This window comes from Lethenteron reissneri, chromosome 47 (genome assembly GCF_015708825.2).
Source record: "Lethenteron reissneri isolate LAM-NWPU_2019-01 chromosome 47, ASM1570882v1, whole genome shotgun sequence".
NCBI classification, from domain to species: domain Eukaryota; kingdom Metazoa; phylum Chordata; class Hyperoartia; order Petromyzontiformes; family Petromyzontidae; genus Lethenteron; species Lethenteron reissneri.
This window is the reverse complement of record NC_083825.1, coordinates 1,374,560-1,399,984: the sequence shown is the minus strand read 5'-3', so window position 1 is coordinate 1,399,984 and position 25,425 is coordinate 1,374,560. Positions and strand designations below refer to the sequence as shown.

General features: G+C 49.6%; 2 protein-coding genes across 2 annotated transcripts in view; both read right to left on the bottom strand.

Moving 5' to 3' along the window:
• PRDM5 (PR/SET domain 5) overlaps positions 1-6,249 on the bottom strand; it is a 120,132-nt gene extending 113,883 nt beyond the window's left edge. The window contains 2 exon segments of the mRNA XM_061571359.1: positions 839-922; positions 5,983-6,249. Coding sequence (XP_061427343.1) covers positions 839-922; positions 5,983-6,075 — 177 coding nt within the window. The 5' untranslated portion in view covers positions 6,076-6,249.
• A 9,511-nt stretch (positions 6,250-15,760) lies between these two features.
• NDNF (neuron derived neurotrophic factor) overlaps positions 15,761-25,425 on the bottom strand; it is a 30,671-nt gene continuing 21,006 nt past the window's right edge. The window contains 3 exon segments of the mRNA XM_061571242.1: positions 15,761-17,822; positions 17,824-18,323; positions 19,032-19,156. Of these exon segments, the coding sequence (XP_061427226.1) occupies positions 16,797-17,822; positions 17,824-18,323; positions 19,032-19,156 (1,651 nt within the window). The 3' untranslated portion in view covers positions 15,761-16,796.

Genomic DNA, 25,425 nt, shown 5'->3' with positions numbered 1-25,425 from the left:
CATGCTTGGAATTACAGTGAGAGACACGCAAAAAAATGATTAAAAGCACATATGCAGTTAAAAAAGACAACATTTTGACCGTTAACAAAAGTACTTAGTGGATTTGGACAGGAGACAGCATTGGAAGGGATGCGAGCAGGTGGTCGAGGCTGACGCTGGAATGCCAGTAAAACGGAGGGAACGCGCTCGGAAATATGTTCACGGTGGAGACGAAGCAATGATGTGAGCTATGGTGAGGCAGACAGACGGGCAACGCTGCGTTGTGAGACCGTGAGAGTTGAGGACGGGAGAAGCTCGTTGGGGGGGAGGCCTTCAACAAGCAGTGAACAAATGTAGACTGATGATGCATGTATGTTGAACTTGTGATTCTTAAATATGGTATTGTTAGTTATAATGTTACGTTTGCCTGAGTGAAATGTGTGGCGAAGTTTTGCCCAATCCTGGCCCAGATGGCTCATAAACGAAACCAATGTTATATAAGTGTATGTTGAACTTCTTTCACACCGCACGTAGTCAATCGTGATAATCGGAAAGTGCACGACAAACTAAACACAAAAAGCACTTAGAAATTAATACATTTTCAATCTAGATGATTTAAAAGTGCATAGATCAATTGGCTATCTAATATTGAAAGATTGAGCGTTCCAGACGGCCGCAGAAGCGCATCTGAAAGCACCCGGTGCGGTGACCGTCTTTGTTCGACGGTTTGCCAAAATAACGCGAAGTTCGGATGACCGGACTTCGCGTGATGGTTTCAAGCTCCGTGACGAGATCAGCAAGCGCAGTCGACCACCACTCTAGGATCTTCTCCATGATGATGATGACGATCTGGTCTCACCTCCCACATGAGCCGAGGGTCCTTGCTGTCATCCATCTCGTTCGGCAGCCGCTTCTCGCCGGCAAACGGACCAAATTTCTCCCCCTTTGCAACGAAAATTCGCACGAAACAAAAACAACAGGTTACAGAGGCGTTCAGGCATCGTAACTGAATGCACTCGAATGCCGCACACGATACAGCCATCAAGTCCGTGCTGCGTCTAGACGTGTGACTTGCGTATTAAGGTCACAAGCGGTGCAAGGTTTAGTTTGTTGTCCTTACCCTGCGCCTCTGAATAGAGCACGGTTGGCTACGTACGGTGCGGAAGAAGTTCGACACACGTGTATGGAAAGCACGCAGAATTGCGTGATTTTTATTTTGAAGAAAAATAAGTTAATACGCGCGGCACTTTTGTCATTCTACTGCTGAATGAAGCCCCCTCCCCCCACGCCTTGTTGGTCATGGGTGTTGTCCAAACATACTTCACCACGCTGGCGAGTGATGTTTGGTGCGGAGAATGCCCTAAGACCAGTGTCAGTATCATTTGCTAAAGATATTGGGCATGGCCAGATATAATCCTCACGTTGGAGTCGTTTTTTTTATGTAACTTGTAGCTTTAGAGAATTTGTACTTTGATTTAGAACCTTATGTGGAATGACCTGCGAAAGTTGTTACGTGAGTTAAGATCTTTTTTTAATTCCATTTAGAAAAGGCAATAATGGTTATCACCAGGGGGAAATAAAGACATCACAAGACCCCAGAAAATAAATGTGGAATTTACACCACTGGCTCATGACTTGCAACGAAGAGCAATGCTCTAAGTCGTTTGCACAGGCAGACAGCATTGCCGAAAGGATGGACTTATCCACTAATATCACATTCTGAAAACAGTCCACCGCTCAATATTTCCTTCATTCCTATGTGTACGTTCGTTTTATTTGTATTTGAATTTTGTCATCACGGTGATGACCCACTCATCCTGGTCTCTTGCGAGTTCTCACCTGCTTAAACAACATCGACTTAACTTGACAAGCTTCACAGTTTATAGCAGCCAAACATAATAACGCGCGTGTTTTTACTGGTAGGGGCATACAAAAAAGAGACGTTGTCTTAGCCACTGCGAGTCCTCTGGTCGATGGTCTCTAACTTTGTGTAACACTCGACGCGAGTTCCGGAGTTCAACAGAACAGAAACTGGAAGTGCCACGCAGCCAACAATCCCACGCCAATTGGCAGAACAAAGACCACAGGGAGGGAGTAGAGCGGACAGATTCGATCTCACGCTTTTCCTCGTCACCGCTGGACATCGGCGTCAAATTTCTCATTAAAAGTCACAGCGATGCTTTTGTCAGTGAATGTTTCGCTTTTCCCGACGTGCGGACGTCAACACGGCGCCGCGTAAACAGAACGCACGTGGCTCGTCCAAAGCAAACAGTGGCCACATTTGCAAAGAGCACAAGTGTATGCGGCGAGGTTTGTTCAAGAGCGAGTGTCTTCTCGCTCACAACTCCACTTGACTCGAGGCCATTGTGCAGCCCTGCGATTGCTTGCTGCACCCACTGCTCGAGAGATACTCTCTCTAGTCTAGCGGGTACTTGGCCTCTTATAATAAGAAGAATGCAATTTTGTAACGAGCACAATATTTCCCCGACACCAATGACTCTGTGTCGCTGAGTTACGGAGCCCAGCTCGGTGTCAATCAAAGCCAGGCGAAAGGAGGTTGAGGACTTTGAGAAAGATGTTGAGGCCTCAGAGGTTAGTGTAGATCGAACGCTGCTGCTGCTGCTGCTGCGAATGTGCAGCGATGATCATGATAGCCGCACTCCAGACCGAGGGGACGGCTACAGAGAAACGAAGTCCAGCAGTAACGCCCCTGGTCCTTGGTGAAGAGGGGAGGATGGAGGTTGTGAGTCTCGCTACGGGGAGTTCAGTGCGGGGTTGGTGGGAGCCGACAGAGAGTTTCACCGGAAGATTTGGGCTCTGGCTTCAGGTCGCGTGCTTACTCGAGTCTACATGTGAGAAATTAAATCATATCGCTAATCCCTTTACTGTAACAATAACCCTCTCACCCCGAACGCTCACTCTTCCTCTGAAAGACTTTCTCTAACCCAATACCAAACTAGGCGGAACCCCGATACAAGCCCTGAAATGTACCATTAACACAGAGAAGTGAGCACGAACCACTTCACATAACCCTGATGTAGGCATTCCAAGGCAGCATGGTCGATTCATAATTTCGCCCTGGGTTCACGGGTCACCACAATGGACTTGCAATCCAAAGATCGCCAATTTTATCTCCCTCGGCAGCAGCTGAAACAGTGGACCGGTGTGGAAGAGTCGGGTACATCGCCTCTGAAGGAAGCTCACGAGAGCCCTCTTACATCCATTAGCAGTGACATGAACAGGCACTTGCAGGGGCTGCGCTTTCACTTGCATGGCTGATGTGTCCTTCGGCTGACGAATGGTTAGACCATCCGTTAAATCGCTCGCAACGTATCTGAAGCGAAGCAGCTTTTGAGGCTGGATAGTACCGATAGGACAGGGTTGTTATAGGATGCTGCGAGGTTACGGTCTGTGCAGCAGAGGGCAGAGCTGTAACAGCCACCGTTGTACGGTGCGTCTATGCTCCCACGTCTTTGCTCACTGCCCTTCAACCCGCACTGACAAAGCGTGTGGTCGGTCCCCATGCGGTGACGAAGTTTACTAAGTCCTTAATAATAAGTATTATTGTCATCATCATCATCAACACGCTTCGCCAGCGTGGTGAAGTATGGTCAACTAGCCACCGCGATGGCCTTGCGTGGGGGAGAGCCACACGTCCAGCAGTGGATTGGCAATAATAGGGCCGTGCACATGTAACAGTCCTTTTGAAAACTACATTTTTGACAAATTGATTTGCGTGTGTGTATTTAGTCTGTTGTCCATCCCCCAAGCACCTCCGATTAGCACGGTCCCCCCGTGTAGCCTTAACAGACTGCTGGGGCAAGTGCTGTTAGCGAGCACCTATGAATGCCGGCACGGCACACGAGGGGGTGGGTGGCCAGCACCACGCCCGGCCGTCTTGGTTCCCCCCAGTGGCGATGTTAACAGACCGCAAAGGTACTCATTTGAGGCTGAGTCGACCTAGGGGAGGTCTAAATAATCGTCACCGGCGTTGACCGCGAGCGGGAATCGAACTCGGGTCGCCGGGTTCGTAGCGCGGCGCGCTGACCGCTGCACTACCGCTCCCATACGACATACCACACACACTCACAGACACGCGTGTAAGACTCGACACGCGTGTAACAGGCAACACGCGTGTTTGGACACGAGTGTGGTTGGTTGGGAAAGGCGAGAGACTGCCGTGACTCGCCCTCACTGTACCAAGCAGCGCCCCGTTTGCCGACGTGGCTGGCGCATTCCGCGCATACTTTCACTCTCAACTCACTCTCACTCACTCACTCACTCGACTCTCACTCTCATTCACTCGACTCTCACTCTCAACTCTCACTCTCAACTCTCACTCACTCAACTCTCACTCTCATTCACTCGACTCTCACTCTCAACTCTCACTCTCAACTCTCACTCACTCAACTCTCACTCTCACTCACTCAACTCTCACTCTCAACTCTCACTCACTCGACTCTCACTCTCGACTCTCACTCTCAACTCTCACTCTCAACTCTCACTCTCAACTATCACTCACTCAACTCTCACTCTCATTCACTCGACTCTCACTCTCGACTCTCACTCTCAACTCTCACTCACTCGACTCTCACTCTCAACTATCACTCACTCAACTCTCACTCTCATTCACTCGACTCTCACTCTCGACTCTCACTCTCAACTCTCACTCTCAACTCTCACTCTCATTCACTCGACTCTCACTCTCAACTATCACTCACTCAACTCTCACTCACTCGACTCTCACTCTCATTCACTCGACTCTCACTCTCGACTCTCACTCTCAACTCTCACTCGACTCTCACTCTCAACTCTCACTCTCAACTCTCACTCTCAACTCTCACTCTCACTCACTCGACTCTCACTCTCAACTATCACTCACTCAACTCTCACTCTCATTCACTCGACTCTCACTCTCGACTCTCACTCACTCAACTCTCACTCACTCGACTCTCACTCTCAACTCTCACTCACTCAACTCTCACTCTCAACTCTCACTCACTCGACTCTCACTCACTCAACTCTCACTCTCAACTCACTCTCGACTCTCACTCTCAACTCTCACTCGACTCTCACTCCCAGCACAACCACCAAACGAGCAGCCACCCGTCGACATGATCAGAGCTGTTAGTTGTGCTGTTGGTTGTGCTATTGGTTGTGCTGTTGGTTGTGCTATTGGTTGTGCTATTGGTTGTGCTGTTGGTTGTGCTATTGGTTGTGCTGTTGGTTGTGCTGTTGGTTGTGCTATTGGTTGTGCTGTTGGTTGTGCTGTTGGTTGCAGCAGTGTCGCAATGAACACACGCGACCGGCATTTGAACGAGCATCTGTCCTGTATGAATGTGACCATCATGAACCATGAAGTATCATCATCATCATCACGGCTATGATGATCATCATCCGTTACTCTCCCACACCCTTTCACTCTTCTTAAACGTCATCACCACCAACAACTCCACAGCGGCAATAGCGAATCCGGACGGTTGTCAGTGCAACAGTGAACACGGCAAGTTCCTGCGTCGGGACATCACTGGCATCAGCGTGAAACTTGCATCGTCATCATCATCATCAGACACTCTCACCGCGCCCTCACTCGCACTGCATCACCACGATCATCACCAAGACAACACCAATAACGATTGTAGTGTAACAGTGAATCCGAGTGCCGACATTTAAACATCACTGCCATCATCATCATAACCACCGCCGTCATCATAACCTAATTCACACTGCCTCACCAAAGCCACCACCAACTCATCAAGCCAAAGGGATTCCCTGCACAAATGAGCGGAGAGGCGGTGCCGATCTCCCGTTTACAGTCCACGTTCCTATGGCGGGGGTGAGTCCAACCATGAATACGAACCGTCCGTTCAAAAACGGTAGCAAACCAATATACGACTTGTCGTGAACACGGATTCCGGCATTTGGACATCTGTCGTGACTACTACCACATTCATCATCATCACCACCATCACCACCATCATCACCGTCATCTCCATCATGTACCTTGGTGACCCGGCGAGCCGTGTACAAGCCTATGCCTTGCTGCACGTGTGACGGCTTGAGCGAGAATCGCTCAGGAACGTACATCCCCAACATTCTCCTGCCAGCAACAACAGCAGCAGCAGCGACTCCCACTAACAGCAACCACCAGCGGCTAACCGCTCACAACCACAGCAACAACCACCACGGCAACGAAGAACTCGAGCAGCAGCGGCAAGTTCGTCGCAAGTTTAGGCGAGAGGCCGTCTCCATCCCCCGCAGGCTCTCCCGATCATCATCATCATCCTCAGTACCGCGTTCCTGAGCTCACGCAATACGCACGGAGGAATCGCGGCTCTGCCATTGGGCGCAGAGAGTTTGGCCGGTGTACGCCCACTGCAGCTCGCAGGAGTTAAGAGGAAGCGGGGATCTTGGGAGACGCTGCCACGTTAACGTGGCGGGGTCTCCCACATGGGTGCGTCTGAGAAAAGCGTTGTTAGCCACGAACCCCCAGCGCACGCGCGCGCGCTTGCAGATGATGCGCTTTCTGCGGCCGTCTGGAACGCTCTTCGGCCACTGAGCTTTCAGGAGTCAGCCGAAGCGGGGATCTTGGGAGACGCTGCCACGTTACGTTGCCCCCCCCCCCCCCCGCATGGGTGCGATGCGTCTAAGCAAAGCGTTGTTAGAGATGAACCCCAGCGCGCTTTCAGATGCGCTTTCTGCGGCCGTCTGGAACGCTCTTTGCAACGAGAGCTCTTAGAGGTTAAGAGGACGCGGAGATCCTTGCGAGACGCTTTGCTGCCACATTAACGTGGGTCCCCGGGTGCGATGCGCTTTCAGATGCACTTTTAAATAATCATCTCGATTGAAAACTGATTTCTTGAAAACTTGCTTTTTGTCTGTTTTTGTTGTCGCCCGCACCTCCGATTAGCACGGTTGGCTACGTACGGCGCGAAAGAAGTTCAGCAGTACGTACATACAACTCGCCACCACCACCACCAGTACCCCCGCAACCTCCCCCTTGCCCCGGCCGACTCCAGGGGCTGTACATTTAGCTCTATATGGCCGATGTGTTGTTATTCTGCAGCAGGTGATTGTTGACTCCATCCGTTATCATCGCTCGTATCTCGTAACAGGGTTGTTATAGGATGCTGCGGTGGCTGCGATGGGGACAAGCAGAGGAGCAGGGCAAAGTCAATTGTTGTACTGTATACGTCTATGGCTCCCACGTCTATGCTCTCTCCTGTCTTCAACAAGCGTCGTGGTCCTTTCTTTCGTGCGTATGGCGAAGAGTCGGCGACTTGCTTCGCCAGCGTTGTGTGGCCAAATAAGCGGAGCGATGGGTTGCGTGAGGCATGGCCTCATCCAGTGGTGACTTGACTAATAGGGGCAACACAAATACCCACCCTCCCGCCGTGTAGCCTTTAGGGGCCGTCCATAAATGACGTCACGCGATTTTGGACGATTTTTGACCCCCCCCCCCCTCGTCACACGGCGTCACAAAAAGTCAGACCCCCCTCAAATATGACGTCACAAAGCTCTGCCCGCCCCCCCCCCCAAAACCATATTTCCATTTTTCAAATAAAACATGCTTCAAATCGCTTTAAGCTATTGTCATTGTAGTGCGTATTTAATGTGGCGCTGCACTCTGATGTTGTAGGAGAAAACATTTATTAAAAAGTGTATTTAATTAAGTAGAACGTGTTGTCTATATTTATTTAAAGTTGCGCATTTTGATGTGACGTCACATTTCTCACCCCCCCCCCCTTGTCACACATCGTCACAACCCCCCCCCCCCTAGGTGCGTGACGTCATTTATGGACGTCCCCTTAACAGACTTCTGGGGAAAATGCTGCTAGCGAATCGCACCAATGAAGGCTGGCACGGCACACGATGGGGTGGTTGAACAGCACTAGGCCCGGCCGCCTTTATCTCCCTAGTAGCAATTTTTACACATAGCACTAGCTACTAATTTGAGGCTGAGTCGACCTAGGGGAGACCCAGGATCCGTTCAGATAAACACTGGTGTTGGCCGCGAGCAGGTATCGAGCTGGGTGCAGGTTCATAGCGCCGTGGGCTAACCACAGTGCCACCGCTCGTTGTTTATTTGACCAGGTAAGGCTCACTGAGCTGTGCAGCTCTTCTTCAGAAGCGGCCTGGCCACAAACGATCGCTCAACGAAGTGGCTTATCACGTGGACATTTATAGCAGCCAAATACTCTAAACGCTTGGGCAAGCACGTGCACACTCCAAATATACAACAGGCGTCAGGGTCAGGAATCGAACCCACGACGTTCTGGCGAGGTAGTTAACATCTCGCCACCGCGTCGCCCTTGCTGGTTCTGCCGCATGTTGCCGGACATAATGATGATGACTAACAGCCCTTGCCACGGTGAGTGGTGTACTGGATGTGATGTGCCCTGGTGCAGAAATGTTGTCCGGGTCGCTGGTTGACTGGAGATGGTGGCTCGTGACGAATAGCCACAGCGAGTGACAGGTGCACGGGATGTGGTGTTTTGACCCCCAATAGACCTGCCTAAAATTAAGCCCTGGGGTTGTGAAGGTTATACAAGCCTGGTGTTGAAGCTGGTTCCTCTATTTGGTTGAGGAGGATAGCATTGGGCCACATTCAGCGTTTGTTGAGTACAATTGCTGCACTGAATTCTCTTCTGCGCAAATCAGGGGTTTACTGAATTCTTCCCACGGAGAAAAACGTGGGACATCATGCCGGACAACACGTGGTACAACCCGTAAACACGTTGGAGAGCTGTATGTACAGTATGTAGAACTTCTTTCGCACCGTACATCACCAACCGTTTTTCGGGGGAAGGCCAGCAAACGAAAAACAAAAAACTTTTTTAAGAAATTAGTTTTCAATCTAGATTTAAAAGTGCATTGCTCCAATTGCTTCATAATATGATAACATCCACAAATCTGTCGTTCTCTCGTCTGTGTGAGAATGATTAGGGGCCAGAAGATGTTGATTTGGTGGGAATTACGGTCAGGGAATGTGTCAAGCCAGCGAGGCTCACGGGTAGGATGATGATGATGATGACGATTACTTACAGCCCGAGTTCATCCTCGTGACCGTAGTTGGTAACGGGGGTTGTTTGGCCATACTTCACCACGCCGGTCAGCGCAAGTTTGGTGAATTTGGATCGGTTCAGATATTACTTGCAATTCATAGGGTAAAAGCCCCATCGTTAACCCCTGCGATATAATTATTTATTTGGAGAGCTCTGTTTTCCCAGTGTCCAGCCACAGGGCCCATGACCCTGTGAATAAAACTATCAAGAACTACAAATGCCACGGGCCGAGGTCCTAGCGCATGAACTTGCGGCTGCCAACTCCAAGTCTCTCCGTTTCCACCGCTTTGTTTAAACTGATCGAATATGTATCATGGGACCATTGTTACCAGTATCAAAGTATTAAACATACGAATAGGGTTTACCCTTTCTGGCAATAAAACGTGTTAAGATGTTCAAACACCAAATGGGTACATTTTGCAAGCAATCAGCTGCTCACCCCGAGCTACAAATGCTCTGATACGCGTGGCATTGTCTTTGTGCTGGTCGCCTTTTTGGCGTTCTCTGATCTGACCCTGGTGAGACTAGGCCATAAAGAAGGCTGTCTCCGGTGTAGGCCAATCCGTTTCAAAGACAATGCACATGTTTTCAGAGATTAAATCTGTATTGAAAACTCATTTCTAAAGAACTGCGTTTTGTGTTTAGTTTGTTGTCCTTCCCTCCACACCTCTGATTAGCACGGTTGACTACGTACGGTGCGAAATAAGTTCAACGTGCATACATTCAAACACGTTAATTTCACTGCAACAGGAATAGCGTCGCCTATGGTTATTCACTTCCTCAATTCTATTCCGGGCCGCGGCTAACATCAGTGGCAAGTGATATCTGAACCAGCCCTGGGCACCCCCGCCCCCCCTCATCTTTCAGTGACCCCCACTGACCAGCATGCCGCAGTATGGCCAAATAACCCCAGCATGACTGACATGACGTGGGGGAAACCTTCCAGCAGTAAATTGAGAATGACAGGTGTTTATATTAATATAACACGAGCGGCAATGAAGTGAAGTTTCATTATAGATGTTTGGGTGAGATCTCGTAAGTAAAATGTGTTTCGTAGAAGAAAAAAACATCCTCCACCAGACACGGACAATGAATAAAGTTGTCTCGTGATTAAACGCGTAAATGTATAACTGCTTCAGCACACCGGTGCGTTGGAGAGCAATTCCCAACGGTGAGCAATTTGGGATGACATTTCACTGATAGATACAGCCAGCATCATCAGGCAGTTGTTAGAAAACAATTGACATTTTTTGAAATGTATACTTTTATTTTTTAAACCAAGTTTGATTATTTGCAATCGCTTATCCCAATGTGTCTCAATGCCTTCATTTAGCAGTGGATTGACGAAGAGGGGCGTCGGAAATGGGCGCGCACTGCGCCGTAAATTAAGCGCACATCAGAAACGCTTTTCCCTTTGGCCTTTTGAGAGCTAACTTTAGAGGGTCTTTGTTGTCTTTTTTGGGGAGGCGGTGGGGAATGATAATGACGGGTCAGGCCCAGCTGTGAACCCCCCGGTAGCGCATTTGATCTCCGCTATCGGTTGAGATTGTTTGGATTTTTTTGGTGCTGCAAATGTCCAAATAATAGTGCCACTTTGTTGAGCTATCATTTGTTAATATCTCAGTGGGCTTTGCCTGGTAGGATGGGGATGGTTTACTGCTGTAGTTTTGTGTGTGTTTGTGTGATTTGTTTAACTTTATTGTGCTTTGCACTCCTATCGTGTTGCTTGTTGTTATATCGTTCTTACCCCGTGCCCCCACTGGACATCTGTGAACACGAGCTTCGTAGCTCATCGGATTCCACTAGTATAAACGCAACTGCTGAGCAGCCAGTGATGGACGTGTTTATTGCGTGGTTTATGCATGCGTACACGACTTAGATTATCTATGTAGGCAATGAAGAAATGAATATACAGAGTGCTTAAAAAATTTGTTAACACTTACATGATACTGTCGTTTTTAATGGAAATAGAACGGATAATACACTGTAACATTATAACAAATGAATGTTAATAGCTTCAAAAAGTCAAAGAGTCTCCACTTGTTCGCCATCATTGTCAACACATTGCCTGGAATCTTCTCCAGGTGGTCTCCAGAGCCCTGAGGCAGCACATTTCTTGTGGTGTCGGTGCAAATTATCAGAAGTGTTTACATTTTTTTGAAGCACCCTGTATAGAGAGAACAAAAAGTTGTGTTAAAGCCTCCACGTGTCTCCTACTAATCTCCACGCACTTCAGCACACCCGTGTCTCGGAGACCAAACTCACAACGCTTACAATTCGCACGTTTTGCTCACGTGACAAACCTTACTAATTGGCTGTGTCGGGTGATGGTGGGTTTACGACATATGCACATTTACTCCATCTAACCCAAAACACGCTATGAAACTAAACTGAGCTGTATAGATCTTTTTTCAGAAGCGACCTGGACACAAATGACAGCTCAACGAAGTGGGTTCAGAAATCTGGTGCAGCCAAATACTCTAAACGCACGTTTCTAAATTTGGAGGGAAAAAACGGAGGACCCAAAGAAAAATCCACGCGACCACGGAGAGAGAAACACGCAAACTCCAAACATACAGCAGGCGGTCAGGGTTGGGATCGAACCCACGCACTCCTGTATACCAGGCGAGATAGTTAACATCCCACCACCGTGGCACCCCTTAAGAAAGTTTTAAGGGTGAAAAATACCTATTGAAAGACCACCTGCCGTAAAAACAGATACATCCAATTTGTTTACGTTCTGAATTAATATGAACTGCAATCAACATCTTCATCATCGGCCATGATCTATCATATACTGGATACATGTTTTCTATCTATTGCGATCTCACAATGAAAAAGTCGAGGCCATCTATAGCTCCAGCACATGAGCAGATTTCATCACTCCATGTCGGTGGTTGACGTCCTCTCTCGAGCGTGTCATCTCCTTTGGCTGCCACTCCTTTCATAGTCTCTAGCAGCGCCCATCATCCCTTCGAGCCACATGTCCTGCCCAAGTCCTCTTGTGTATGTTCCTCATGAAGAAAATGTAACGATAGGGATGGCTGGGATTGCGGGAACCTCTCTGATGTACAGTACGGTCATACCTCGATGTGTGTAGACTGAAAACGAATTTCTTTAGAACTGAGTTTTGTGTTTAGTTTGGTGTCCTTCCCGCGATGAGCACGGTTGGCCACGTGTGGTGCGAAAAAAGTTCAACGTACATACATTCGATAAAGAACGATTCGGTATAATGAACTGTGCACCTTTTTACCATTACCTTTTTACTGGTAGGAACCTCCTGGTTACACCAGCCCACAGGGGATTATTGTGTCCGTCCGTCGTGCAGGGAGGGGCTGGGTGGGGAGGGGAGGGTGGGGAGGGAGGGCTGGGTGGGGAGGGTGGGGAGGGGAGGGTGGGGAGGGGCTGGGTGGGCGGTGGGAGGGGTGGGGCTGGGTGGGTAGGGGCTGGTCACCCCGTGGTGCCCCTATAAAACTCAACGTTTAACCTACTCACGCCGGCTTGTGCCCGCCCTCACAGTCGGGCATATTTGCGGAATACACCACGCCGCCGTTGACCCTGGCCATTGACCGAGCAACCCAACGTTCCTACCAGCTCCCTCCGCAGGAATGTGTTACAGAAAGCAAAAAAATCAAGTGAAATAGCATCTCTAGCCCGCCCACTTTAAACCAATATAACCTCTGGCTGCAGTAGCTCTCTCGCTACATGTCTTCCTGCCTCATCAGAACGCCTGCTGTACTTTTTTCAGCTGAAGACGATTGCTCGTGTTGCGATCGAAACGTCATGATTTTATTTTATTTTATTATTTTTCTATCTACGTGACTTTACCGAAAGACCCAAAGAATAGCAAATAAATACACTGAAATTATTGAATTAATAAGACTTTCATAAATCTACAGTAAAATAGAAATAAAAATAACGTTTTTTCTTCACGACATTTCTTTTATTTATGTCAGTTTTTCATTTGAATACTGTACAGTATAACATAATATTCGTGTGAACATACATTGCCTGTGTTTACAATACGAATGGTAAGTTGTGAAGTGTTTATGGTATGAAAGAGTAAATTACGAAGGCTGGGAACGCATCCTCGTAGTACTAATTTTATAAATTGTTCATAATACGAAGATTCAATATATGAAGCGCCAGGAACGCATCTACTTCGTATATAGATCGATATTCCGGTATTCCTGTAACCCTTCACGGATGCGAATGCACATTATGGGGAGCCATGGCCCATCGCCAACTCTTTAAACCCGAGGGGAAATATTGTGGGCACAACGTTTATAGTCAGTTTAACACATGGTAGGCTTTCGCGACCAATATCATTGATAATACAGCTCTTTTTAGATCGTGTAAATATATAATAAATGTGTCGTTCAACCCGCCACCACCCGGCACAGCCAATTGGTAAGGTTTGTATCCGTCAACCTTTTCTGAAAATCTACGTAGATCCATGAAGAATGTGAATAATCGGGAAAACACCTTTTCTCCCCCGCCATGGCTAATGCAACCATGCCATTCGTGTGGGGATGCATCATTTGACAATGGGGGGGGGGGGGGGGTAGGGGGTGGAGAAGTTAGTTCGCGAGTGGGCAGGACTAAGGCGACACCACAGATGTCATCATTGAGTACAGGGGTGGCCAATCTGTGGCAGACCAAAGAGCTAAGTGTAGATATTGGCAGTTTCCGCACAGCACGGGAGACATTCATTTTTCTTTGCTACTACTGTGATAGTATATTCTACGTGATGCCCCTTCAATACAGCCGCATGCGGTGGTTTAAATGGGCCGCATGCGGCTCGGGAGACGCCGTAGGCCACCGCTGATCTCGTATCATCTTTTTATGGCTTCTTCTGTGTGGAGGAGCTGTAGCCGAGGTGGGGGGGAGGGGGGGATAGGCCACGAGGCAGCTTAGTCTAGCACGAGAAGAACGCGCCTTCAAATCCGCACCTCAGAATTATGACTTTGAAGTCATAATTCTGAGGTGTGTCAGAGCTGGCTGCGCCACATGCCCTCTCCGTGTTTTTCGACGAAAGTGTATTCACTAGTCTGTGTGCACTGCGGCACAATAGCTCGCTACAAACGGCTGTGTTTTCTTTTTGTGATGCTCGTGAAATCTTCGCGCGTGTCCACCGCCTGCGACGCGGTGCAGTCGTCGTTCTGCAGCGTGAGTTGGAGGTGTTTTGGATGGGCACAGGTATGTCTCCTTTTAATCTTGAGAATGTAAAAAATCTCACGAATGGCAACTTGAGTGCCAAAGCGGTAACGCAGCTTTATTTGTTCAATTTAGTGGCAAGGAATAGAGAGAGCTGACAAAAAGAAAGCATTTATTTACTTATTTATTCCCTGGAAATGCCGATGGGATCTCGAACTCGTTGCGTTGGCTTTTCACCGTGTCCATCGCAGCCATGTTCATCGGGGCGGTGACGGGGCCCGGCACTTCCACGTCGCCGCTGGTTGCGGAGGTCCGCGGTTAGAATCGAGTGGGCCGCCCTTGTTATTACCGCTGCAGGTGAATTAACCATGAAACGAGCGCCGTCTTACTTCGCCGTTAGACTCTAAAAGAATAAGCTGACTTCATTTGAAACGAGTGGGCCACAGCATGCCGACGCCAACGGTCAAGAAATGCCAAATTTCCAAAACATGACACCGCAAATTACTAATTTAGGATTACACACAGCAGCAGCAACACCCCCCTCCCCTACTGTGATACTACTGCAGATTGTGTCTGTGAACACAGGAGCGCCGTCTTCCATGATAGCCTCACGATTCAAGAATAATAGGGTGAACTAAAACTACACTATTTTTATTTTATGTTGTATGGCCCACGGGGCTATCTAGCTCTTTTTTAGAAGCGACCCGACCCACCATTGATAGCTCAACGAAGTGGCTCATCATGTGGAAAGTAGAGCAGCCAAATAATCGAAACGCATGCTTCTAAATGCGCAGGACAAAACCGGAGGATCCAGAGAAAAATCCACGTGACCACGGGGAGAACACGCAAACTTCAAATATACAACAGGTGTCAGCGTTGGGATCGAACCCACGACCTCCTGTATTCAAGGCGAGGTTGTTAACATCTGGCCACCTTGGTCACAAATGTATTAAAACATTTCTTTTTGTTTTATTTTCAAAAACATGTTGATGGTGGGTGTGATATTTTGTTATTTTCAGCCAAGCGCTTAAATGATAATGGAACTGGTGTTGTCATGCCTTTAATTGAAAGAACATTTCCGTAAATGAAAACACAACTGGACCTTGCACATCTGGGAGGCAGGCATCTTTCCGATATTCATGAACACTTAAATATGATTCTGTTATTTACATGGATAAATAAGATTCACTTAACATCGATTAATAATATGAACAAAATTGATGCAACTCGACTGAAATATCGTTGGTAATAACAAAGTTGACAATAATCCGTGTTGTTAAATATATAAACCATGAGTTGCGTGCAGGAATTAGGTTGCATTGAGGTCTGCAACACTGCTGCAGAAAACCAACAACACCGTGGTTGAGCAAAGTAGGAGTAAAACAACCAAATGTGATGTAATCATCGTGAATGCCACCTCATATCGGTAGTTGGATGATATCCAGGGCCAAGCTCTTGAACTTTTGACCTCTTAAACACAAGGCAGATCTTTGTAAGGCCGCTATAGACCGACTGCGAATCGTAAATCCAAGTAGACAAATGTTCGCACACACTATGAGAATGTTTAGATTAACTTTATTGGGGTCGAACGTAACTATATTTCAACACTGTCGTACAACATGAATATAACACAATATAACCGATTTTGTAAATATTTACACGTACTGTATATTCCCAAAAAACAAACAAAAAATATGCAAATATATTTTTAGTACAAGGTTTCATTATAAGCAGTAAGACGCTCAAATACTGTGATTTCAATAACTTACAACATTATTTAGGCAGAAAAAATAATATTCAAGTTTAAAAGCAAAAAAAAACATTATAGTTACATAAGATAGTAATTAATAATATAACTTTCTCACGATTTTACCTAAAGGGGAAAAAGGTTTTAAGAAAGAAAAATATGTCTTCTAATAGTAGATTCAATATAAACAATTTAAATTAAAGAATAATCCGGACGTAGGGCATCACACGGGCTGCTGTATTTTAGAAACATCGTTGCGAATCTCATTAAACTCACCGCGAAAATGAAAAAGGGCATTTTTACTCATATCGACGCTCGGTTACGTGCTATAATTGGGACATTATTTTTTTAATTAAACATCAGTTATCTAACGTCAGAACCGTATAACGTTCTGTTGAGACGGGATACATTTTAGTCCGTAAAAACGTTGTTGCGTAAAGTACAAATGGCTGCCGTGCGGCTACATGCAAGGATCTCCTGGTCACGCGCGCGTGGTTTAGCGAGACATTCTGACGCTCTGCCGTGGAGAAGCAGTCCAGGCAAAGCACACGAAGGCGAGCGACCAGCATCCCCTCTCATTTCTCTTCTCAGCAAACGCGTGTTAGTACACCGACGGATGCAAGCGTTTGCGCGCGAATATTCACACCGCAACACACGTTTGTTGTTGTTGTTTTGATCAGCGGCTCCCTATTTGCGTTCGCTCCCTACACAATGATCCCCCCCAGGAGGTCGGGGGACGCTCCCATTCAAACAACGTCTCATCCAGGGCCGGGCAAGTCTCGTCTGCCGCGCGATCGTCGTGTGACCTCCGCCGCCGCTCCCCGCCGCTCGCGGGACCGGCGGCGCGCTCAGCAGCGCGAGCGCGTCGTCACCATCCTGCTCTGGTAGCGCGCCGCCTCCCCGCCGGGCGCCACGGCGTACACGTCGAGCACGTAGGCCCGGCCGGGCTCCAAGCCGCGGACGGTTTGCGCCAGCACGGCGCGCCGAGGGTCGGCGCTGCTGAACTCCTTGCACAGCACCTTCTCCGACTTCTTGCGGCTCTCGGGCCCGAAGCACGCGCCCAGCGGCGGAGACGCCGCCGCGCCACCGCCGCCGCCTTTCGGCGCCGCGCCCACGGGCCGCTTGTACAGGCAGTACTTCTGGCGCTCGGGCACGCACAGCCAGGCCACCGTCACCGCATTGCAGGCGCGCAGGCGCTCGAACACCTTGATGCGCGTGTCGTCCGGGAGCTCGGGGAACGGCTGCTTGCCGGGACGGGACGTCGCCGACACTCGCAGGGTCGCGGCCACCAGCGGCGGCGGCGGCTGATGCTGCTGCTGACGCCGCCGCTGCTGCCGCTGGTGCCGCGGGTGCCGCCGCCGGTGGCTCCCGTCGCGCGCGCCCTCGTTGCCGCTGACGCGGACGGTGTACGTGGCCTTGGGCCTCCCTCTCACGCGCAGGTGGCGCAGCCCTCCGGCCGGCAGCGACACGCTGGAGATGAGCTTCCCGTCGCGGCGGATGGCGACGCGCAGCGGGATGGCGTTGGCGGCCTGGCACGTGTGGAACGAGAAGAGCACGTGCTGGTGCGACGACACCGGGCGGAAGCGCAGGTTCTTGCCGGCGCCTCCTCCGCCGCCCTCCCGGTCTCCGCCCCTGGGCTTCACGGTGAGCTCCGTCACTTTGCCCTCCTTCAGCTCCGTGACCTTCTCGGCCTGGCCGTCGCTCTTCGTTCGGACAAACGTCCCTATGTAGGAGACGCTCATGTTAGTCCGGGGGTTGACGGCGAAGACGTCGAAGTAGTACTGCGTGTCGGGCTTCAGCTCCGACACCGTGTAGACCGTCTTGTCGTCCAGGCAGGTGAAGAAGACGTCTGATCGACTCGGCCCGTGGCTCACAGGCCGGCGGCGGAGGAGCCCTCGGCAGCAAGTCCGTGCTGAACCCCAGGTAGGCAAAGTCGTAGGGGTTGAGGTCTCGGGCCAGCGGCACCGGCGGAACAGGCCCCGATCCCAGCTTGGTCTCCGCGCCGCACAGGCTCTTGACGTTGTGGTCGCGGTTGGCCAGGAGGCAGTAGCGCACCGCCGTGTCCTTCGACAGAGCAGTGGTCCAGCTGGACTTCCAGGAGAGCGTGACGGCGCTGCGTCCCACCCAAGTCACGTCGAGCCGGCTGTCGGCGGGCAGCTGCGGGTAGCTGTCCCCGAGGCCCGGAGACGAGGCGGTGCTGGCGTACACCTTGAAGCTGGTGTCCCTCTCCGGGGAGAACACCTCGAGAATGTAGAGACCCGAGTTGGCCGAGTGGACGGCGTAGCTCTCCATGCTGTTGCCGCGGTACGAGTGCAGCTCCTCGGAGGCCGGGCGGCGGGTCTCCGGCTGCTGGGCTCGGAACGGCTCAGAGTCGCCTGCGAAGGGAGCGACAGGTAAGAGACGGCGAGAGCCGAGTTGCGATCGTGCCATTTAATGATGATCACTATTATTGCTTACATTTATAAGATGCGATTCATCCAGGGATCTCAGTGCACCATGCACGAAGTTGCTAAATATAAATGCTACAAAGTCCAGAGTCCGCCGGTCAAACACGTCAAGTGTATGCCAGGCGAAACAGCTGAGTCTATAATGAAGAGCTAAACATAGCGGGTGACCTCGCCTGTTCAACCACAGGTGGCAGGGCATTTCATAATCTCGGCACAGCGCAAGCAGAGGCTCGGTCACCCCAGGTGCAGAGTCAAGTTCGTGGCACAGGGAGCAGATGTAAATCAGCGGATCGGAGAAGGTCGTGACGGTACGTGCAGGTGCAATATGGTGCGAGGATCATTTAAGGCCTTGAACCATCACTCGGAAATCCTTACACAAGCCCCACAGCTCATCAATGGTAAATGTGTTGCCTGGGGCCTTACTAATGGGAGCTCTAGAGAAGCCCTCCACACTAGTCAGACACCTCGTAAGAGGCTGGAGTTACCCCAGCTCACACAGCCTGCCCATCGACTTACTGCGATGCACCCATTCATACCGCTGCGGCGGTGGTGGCGGTGGTGGTGGTGGTGTAAGAATCTTGCTAACCGGGACGCTGCAAGCGGCTTTCCACGTGCAATTGTTTTCGTATGACGCACCTGAGCCTCCACCACTGGCCTCCTCGGGAAGGTCCTCCACTCGGAGCGTCCACTCCAAGGAGGCATCGCACGGTGTCAGCACCAGCCACAGCGGGGTGTTGTCCTCCTCCACCACCAGATAGAACCTGCCAACGACACCGAACCATGAGGCCCTGCGCCGTATCTCCGTCCCACCATCCGTGCGGCATTAACCCCTCGTCATTGAAAGCAATGCAAAAACAAAAATAAACACCCATTGTAAACTAATATTGGCCCAAACACCCCGATACTGAAATAACATTGCCTGCGAATTACTCAATCGGGATTATACGCAGCTACCACCCCCCCCCCCCGCCCCTCTGCCAAATCTTAGCAGAACCCTGCAAAAAAAAACTGGGTTAGGCTTTCCTTGTTGGACAAGTGTCATTAAGAAAATAATAAAAACAATAGTTTATTATTTCTACCGCACCTCCCATGCAGTGCATATCTAAGTGCCGTTGGCACGTGTCCCACATAACCTTCCCTGGTACGAAACAACTCTCAGCCACTGCCTTTGTTGTGAGATATGATTAGCGATGGGTTTATTTGTTTTCTTAATTGTATTCCAGTTGTGCTTTCAGCGCCATGTGATAAAAGGGAAAAATCCGTTCAGATCTCGGGTGTGAGAGAATAGATCGTGGAAGCAGAGCTCACAGAACTACTCTGGAAGATGCCTTCAAGTGACCTCTTAGCCACAGTAGGGGGCAGCACTTTCCCACCCGATTAAAGTACAATGTTCACCAGATGCGCTCACGCTTCCAGATGCGCTTCTGTGGCCGTCTGGAACGCTCTTCCTTCCGATATTAGGAAGCCACTGGAGCTATGCATCTCTGATTAGCATGGTTGGCTACGTACGGTGCGAAAGAAGTTCAACATACTGTGCATGCATACATCATCAGGTCACAATCTATCCTTCCCAACGAGCTTTTCCCATTACTAACTGTCTCGGTCACACAACGCAGCTTGCCCCTATATCTGCTTCACCATTAGCTGACATGATTGCTTCGTCTCGACCATCTTTCCAAGCACGTTCCCTCCTTTTTACTGCCATTCCATCGTTAGTCTCGACCCCGCCCCCCCCCCCCCCCCCCCCCACACGTAAGATTAGCACGGTTGGCTACATACGGTGAAAAATAAGTTCAACATACATAAATACACAAGCTGGTGAAATGTATATTTGTAGTTCTTGGAGCTAGACGATGAGGGTTTTTTTGTGTGCAGTCGTTGGTGACGTGGGCTGAAATCAACCAGCTCACTTCCGCTTGAGACACCAAGTTGAATCACAGGGCGGCCGAAATTTGGATTCAAATCCAGAACTCAGCGCTGTTGATCGCTGAGCTATAGCGGCCGCCTCAAACATCTTTCTTTAGAAATATTAGCGGCGGTAAAATAAAAAAATAAAGCTCTGTTTTACACGTGATGAAAGTCAACGCGCACGAACGCAAGCACAAGGGCATTGCTTGTCGACCGATTGCACCACGGCTTAGCCCCCTGCATCTAGAATGTCCAAGTTTACAAATTGATTGTGACATAGGAGGCAGCGAGTCGAGCTGTCGCTCGGCGCTGCTTCAAGTTGAAACAGGCTCTGATGCCGACAATCATTATCGTATCGCATCGTATACTGAACTAATACATCAGGGGTAGTGATCGTTTACAATCTTTGCTCATTGCCCGTTAACATCCCACTGCTGGACGCATTTCCTCTTCGCCCCTAATGTCTTCCGCTCTTCACGATCGCTTGCCACCTCCATGTGCAGTGGCGCGCTGCTCCACATCGGCTAATCTCGCCACGCCATCTCATTTTCTGTCTCGCTCGCTTCCCCTGTCTGCCTCTCTTCCTCCTTCCATTTGCCGCCGCTGTTCATGTTGTCCGCCTGCCACCTCATCTCCTGGCTCGACGCACTGCCCAACTTCATTTTGGTTTTCAGGGTTTTTTTTTGTATTCGTCATTTTAGCTGTCTCCCAATGGTGGCAGCGGCAGCACGAATTGATGCCAAACCACTGCCACGCGCATTGGGTCTCACGGTGGGCGTAGAAAGGCCAAAAACAAAACGACAGTGAGACTGGAGAAAAAAAAAACAGCGCGTAATTGGCGCGGATATGTTGTGAGGGGTCACGCAAAGACAAATAGATTCTCACGGCGATGAGTTCAAATGAACGTGAGGTTAAAAATAAAATTATACTACTTGCGTAAGGTTTTTACGGTTGCGCTGTTCAGCTCTGCGTTGCATTTTATGTTTGCTCCACGTGTTGTTCGGCACGATGCTAAAAGTTTTGCCCCCGCGTGCTGCGAGAGCTTCTTCACGAACAATTCTGGCTTATTGTACTTCCTGAAGAAACCGCCAGCACATGGAGCGGAACGTTGGACATCGTGCCGCCGAACAACACGTGGTGCAACCCGAGAAATGCATCGGAGGGCTCTTAGTCGTTGTCTTCCAGTGCCGCGCTGTTCATCGCCAGAAGCGGTGAGCCCACGCGCGCCTGGCCACGCAGCCTCGCAGCCATTCAGGCCCTTTGATTTGGTGGCGGCATTAAAACGCTCGCAGTCGTAACGCCCCAAGTATATATATAGATGTGTTTGTGCTTTAACCCCGGCTAGCCGTGGGCTTTTTAACTGCGCGGCCCGTGCAATGGAATGCCCGCCGAGGCGTTGTGCTGCTTTATTGCCTCTGGGGCCGAGGACACACGAGGAAGTGGCTCGGATCGTGTTGCCCCGATCGCTTGTAAAGAGCCGCATGGAACGATTCCTCCCCACATACCCCGGGACGTCGCCGGCGACAGCGGTCGGTTCAAAAGTTTTTTTAAACACGGCGCGACCACCCCTGCGAGAAGAAGGGGGCCGCCCGCGCATCCCACCGGGCAGCCAGGGAGGGCACGGCTGCCGCGCTGGTTGCGGGGGTCGAGGGGTCACAGCGCGACGCTCGGAGGGGGGCGGGGGTTGTGGGGGGGGGGGAGATTCTCCGACGGGGCCACGGTGGTAAGCGGGTACCGTGCTACCGACAGCGCCGTCCGCGCGCCGTGACGAGCAGCGCGGCAGAAAATAACCTGGGCGCAGCCGCCGCCGCGGTTCAGGGGCAAACGGCGAGTGGAGCGCGGTGGGAGAAAGCGGTGTGCGTCCACGTGCTTAGCGCACTTGCTTAGACAGTGACTGATAGGGTAACGCAAGTGTAATCATAATTGATTGGATAAAAACGAGTGAATTCATAACAAAACAGCGCCGTTATGGATTTTAGTCTTTGCAAGATATTGCTGCAAGGTATTATCAAAGTCACAATCAAATATATGTCTGTAGAATATGTGACAGGCTTCATGTCTGTCTGTCTGTGCGTCAGTATTTGTATCGAAACGAAAGCTGAATTGACACAATGTGAATCAGAATGATCTAAATAGCCTCACAGTTACACCCCCCCACGCCCGAACAGAATGAGCACCACATTGCAGGCAAGTAAACAAGCGGTGGGTCATATGGACAAACTCGCCCCCGCCATATGAATGTGGAATTTCCACCACTGGCTCTGCAGGGCTGTAAACGGAAGGCGAGCATCAAATGCCTCAATGCTCATTCGAGCAGGGAAATCACTTTGGCTTCCTGACACCGAGTTGCACCTGTCCAGACCGAAGGAGCAGGCACGGACTGCCAGGGTGGAGAGAATTGCTCTCAGAATGTCCCTCGCTCCAGATTGTCCTACTTGAGCGCAATCTCTTGGCCATCACAACGAGAGAGAGAAAAGAAAATACAGTGTCAATGGAACATAATTGCACAAAATGGGCCTAATTTGCACAAATTGATTTTTTAAGAAAGTGTTAGAAGCTATAATTTATCTGAAGCAATGCGACTCTAACGTCACACTGTCTTCTTTCCCCATTGATGATGGAATTACACTATCACCAAAACGTTGAATTAATTTCATTCTTACGCATTCACGACCAATGTAATGATTCGGAATTAGTTTATTTTGGGTTAGATCGTTGTTCAGCTCAGCTTTTGTTTAACATCCGTGTTGCCCACGGCGCTTGCTGTGACCATACTTCACCAAGCTTGGTTAGTGCAGGCTGGTGACGAGGGTGGGTTTGGCTACAATCGTTTGTGACCTCTGATGTTCGTCACGGCCGGGAATCTAGCTCAGGTGGTCGAGTTCATAGTATGCTGCGCGTTCAGATTCTCGAATGTTCGCTGCCACTGATGACTGTTCAGCTATTGTTGGCTTGAATTCTAAGTTTTATTTTTATGGCTTTTTACAAGGGAGACGAGTCCGATCCTAGACTCGTAAATCTGTTTACGCACGACAGCAAACGCTACGTAGCATGGTCATAGTAGCTCTCAACAAATTAAGGCGCTATAGTGATGTATCTATCTTTTCGTGAAGAAACACGGATGTTTAAGCGAGCGATGCATGCATTGAATTGTGAGCGGCGAGAATTGAGGATTTCATAATGATACAAATTAGTCGCGAACATTACGTCTCGGCTCATGGAACTAACGAGATAAGGATAAAGATACCGAACAAATGAGATGGGCAGTGCTGACAAAACAATGCAATTAAACTACAACAACAACAACAAAAAGTACCGATTCTTGAATCCAATCGTGACGGCGAATCGTGACAATCGATTCGTGGGGGGGCGAGGGGATAGTGAATCATTACCTAAGACAACCCTACAATGGGCTAATTAATTCCACTTTCCATCCAATTATGTTTGCTCCATCAAACAAGGCCTCATCAGCCACATGCCCGAGTGGCCACAGACATCCACTTATCTGTCACTTCTCTCACAGAGGAAGGCGCCTGTTGTGTTCCTGTATGGGCACAATTCTACGGCATGCCGTGTCACTTCTAGAATAGGAAATAATAATAATTCTCAGGCCATTCTCAATCCACCGATGGACTTCTGTTTATCTTTTTTTTTACCTTGCCGTAATAATTTCTGTCGTAACAATTTCTGCCTTGTGATTCAACAATATCAGATATACGGTCAAAATTCAAGTTGGTTATTTGCAAGGTCGCGTTTGCTGATATGATTCAATCGCCCGTTAAATCGAAGCCACCGCGAGTTTACTGAGCACAATCGCTCGGTTGCTCGACGGAGTTGAGACACGAATCACGGTCAATGCGCACAGAGTCACAGAGCAGAGTTATGTACGTATGTACTGTATGTTTGTTGAACTTCTTTCACACGGTACGTAGCCAACCGTGCTAATCGGAGGTGCGCGGGGCAACAATCGGAGGTGCAGGAGGGACAGAGAAGGAGAAGAAATGGAACCTGAGCAACCTGTGACTGCGAACAGAGGAGAATGAGATTCCCAGCTGTTGACGTTCACGCCAAGAAGTAACACATTGAGAGGAGGGCGTGATCCATGAAAACTGAGACTTCACTTTTACCGTTTGCAAATTGAGTGGCACCCGATTCTGCAGCCAATTGTTTGTATTGTATAGAAGTGTAACGAATACCCTCTGTGCTCTTGGCAATGACTGATATCATATAAAATGTAATATCGACATTGACAAAACTATTCTATAACGTCAGTCATTTATATTAAATTGTAATGCTCACTTCGCGTTTTTTTTTTAAACGTCCATCATATTTACGTGTCCTTTGATATTATATCCTTTCAGCTCAATGCGTGACAATGCCATTGGGGCAGTGTTCAAAACATGAATGCAATGCCCAACCAGATATTGATCTGGTCAGTCGGCAGTGGAAATCCTCGCCATAAATCAATGTCAATGCCAGAGAAAAGGCATCAATCGCGGTCACCGTTTGTGGCTCGTATTCACGGCTCGCACACAAATGGCCACTGGGCCCCACCAGCCACCACCAGCAGAAGGAGAGAGGGCAGAGGTTGGGAGGCCAAAGATCCATGCGCAGGGACAGACGAAGGCAGGGGGGCTTCCACCTAAATTCTCTCGGTCTCTCTTGGCGACAGGAGTACACTGCGTGCATTAAGTGGGGGGGGGGGGGGAGCTGGGGGGAGGATAGAATGCGAGTAAAGTAGAAAAGACAAATGTGTCCTCGTAATAACGTTTGCGGGAATAACGCGCCACGCACATAACGGACGCTTGCCGCGGTGTTGACGGTTAGCAACCTCGGATTTGCGGTGCAGAGAGCAATCACCAAGCGCGGCAGTTGAAACAACGATGCAAGATTCTTGAACCCCTCCCCAGCCGCCTCTGTCCACCCAGGGGTATGAACGGGTTCGCCACGGTTAATCTACGATGGCAGGTCACGTCGCAAGCACCCTTACGCGGCTACATCATCAATAACCACTGTGGCACACTGTCACACACTGCCACACGTTGTCACACACAGGGCGAGGCTGCGGGGGAGTGGCAGAGTGACAATGTGGCATTCGGGTGGTTGAGGATAAAGTCTGCGA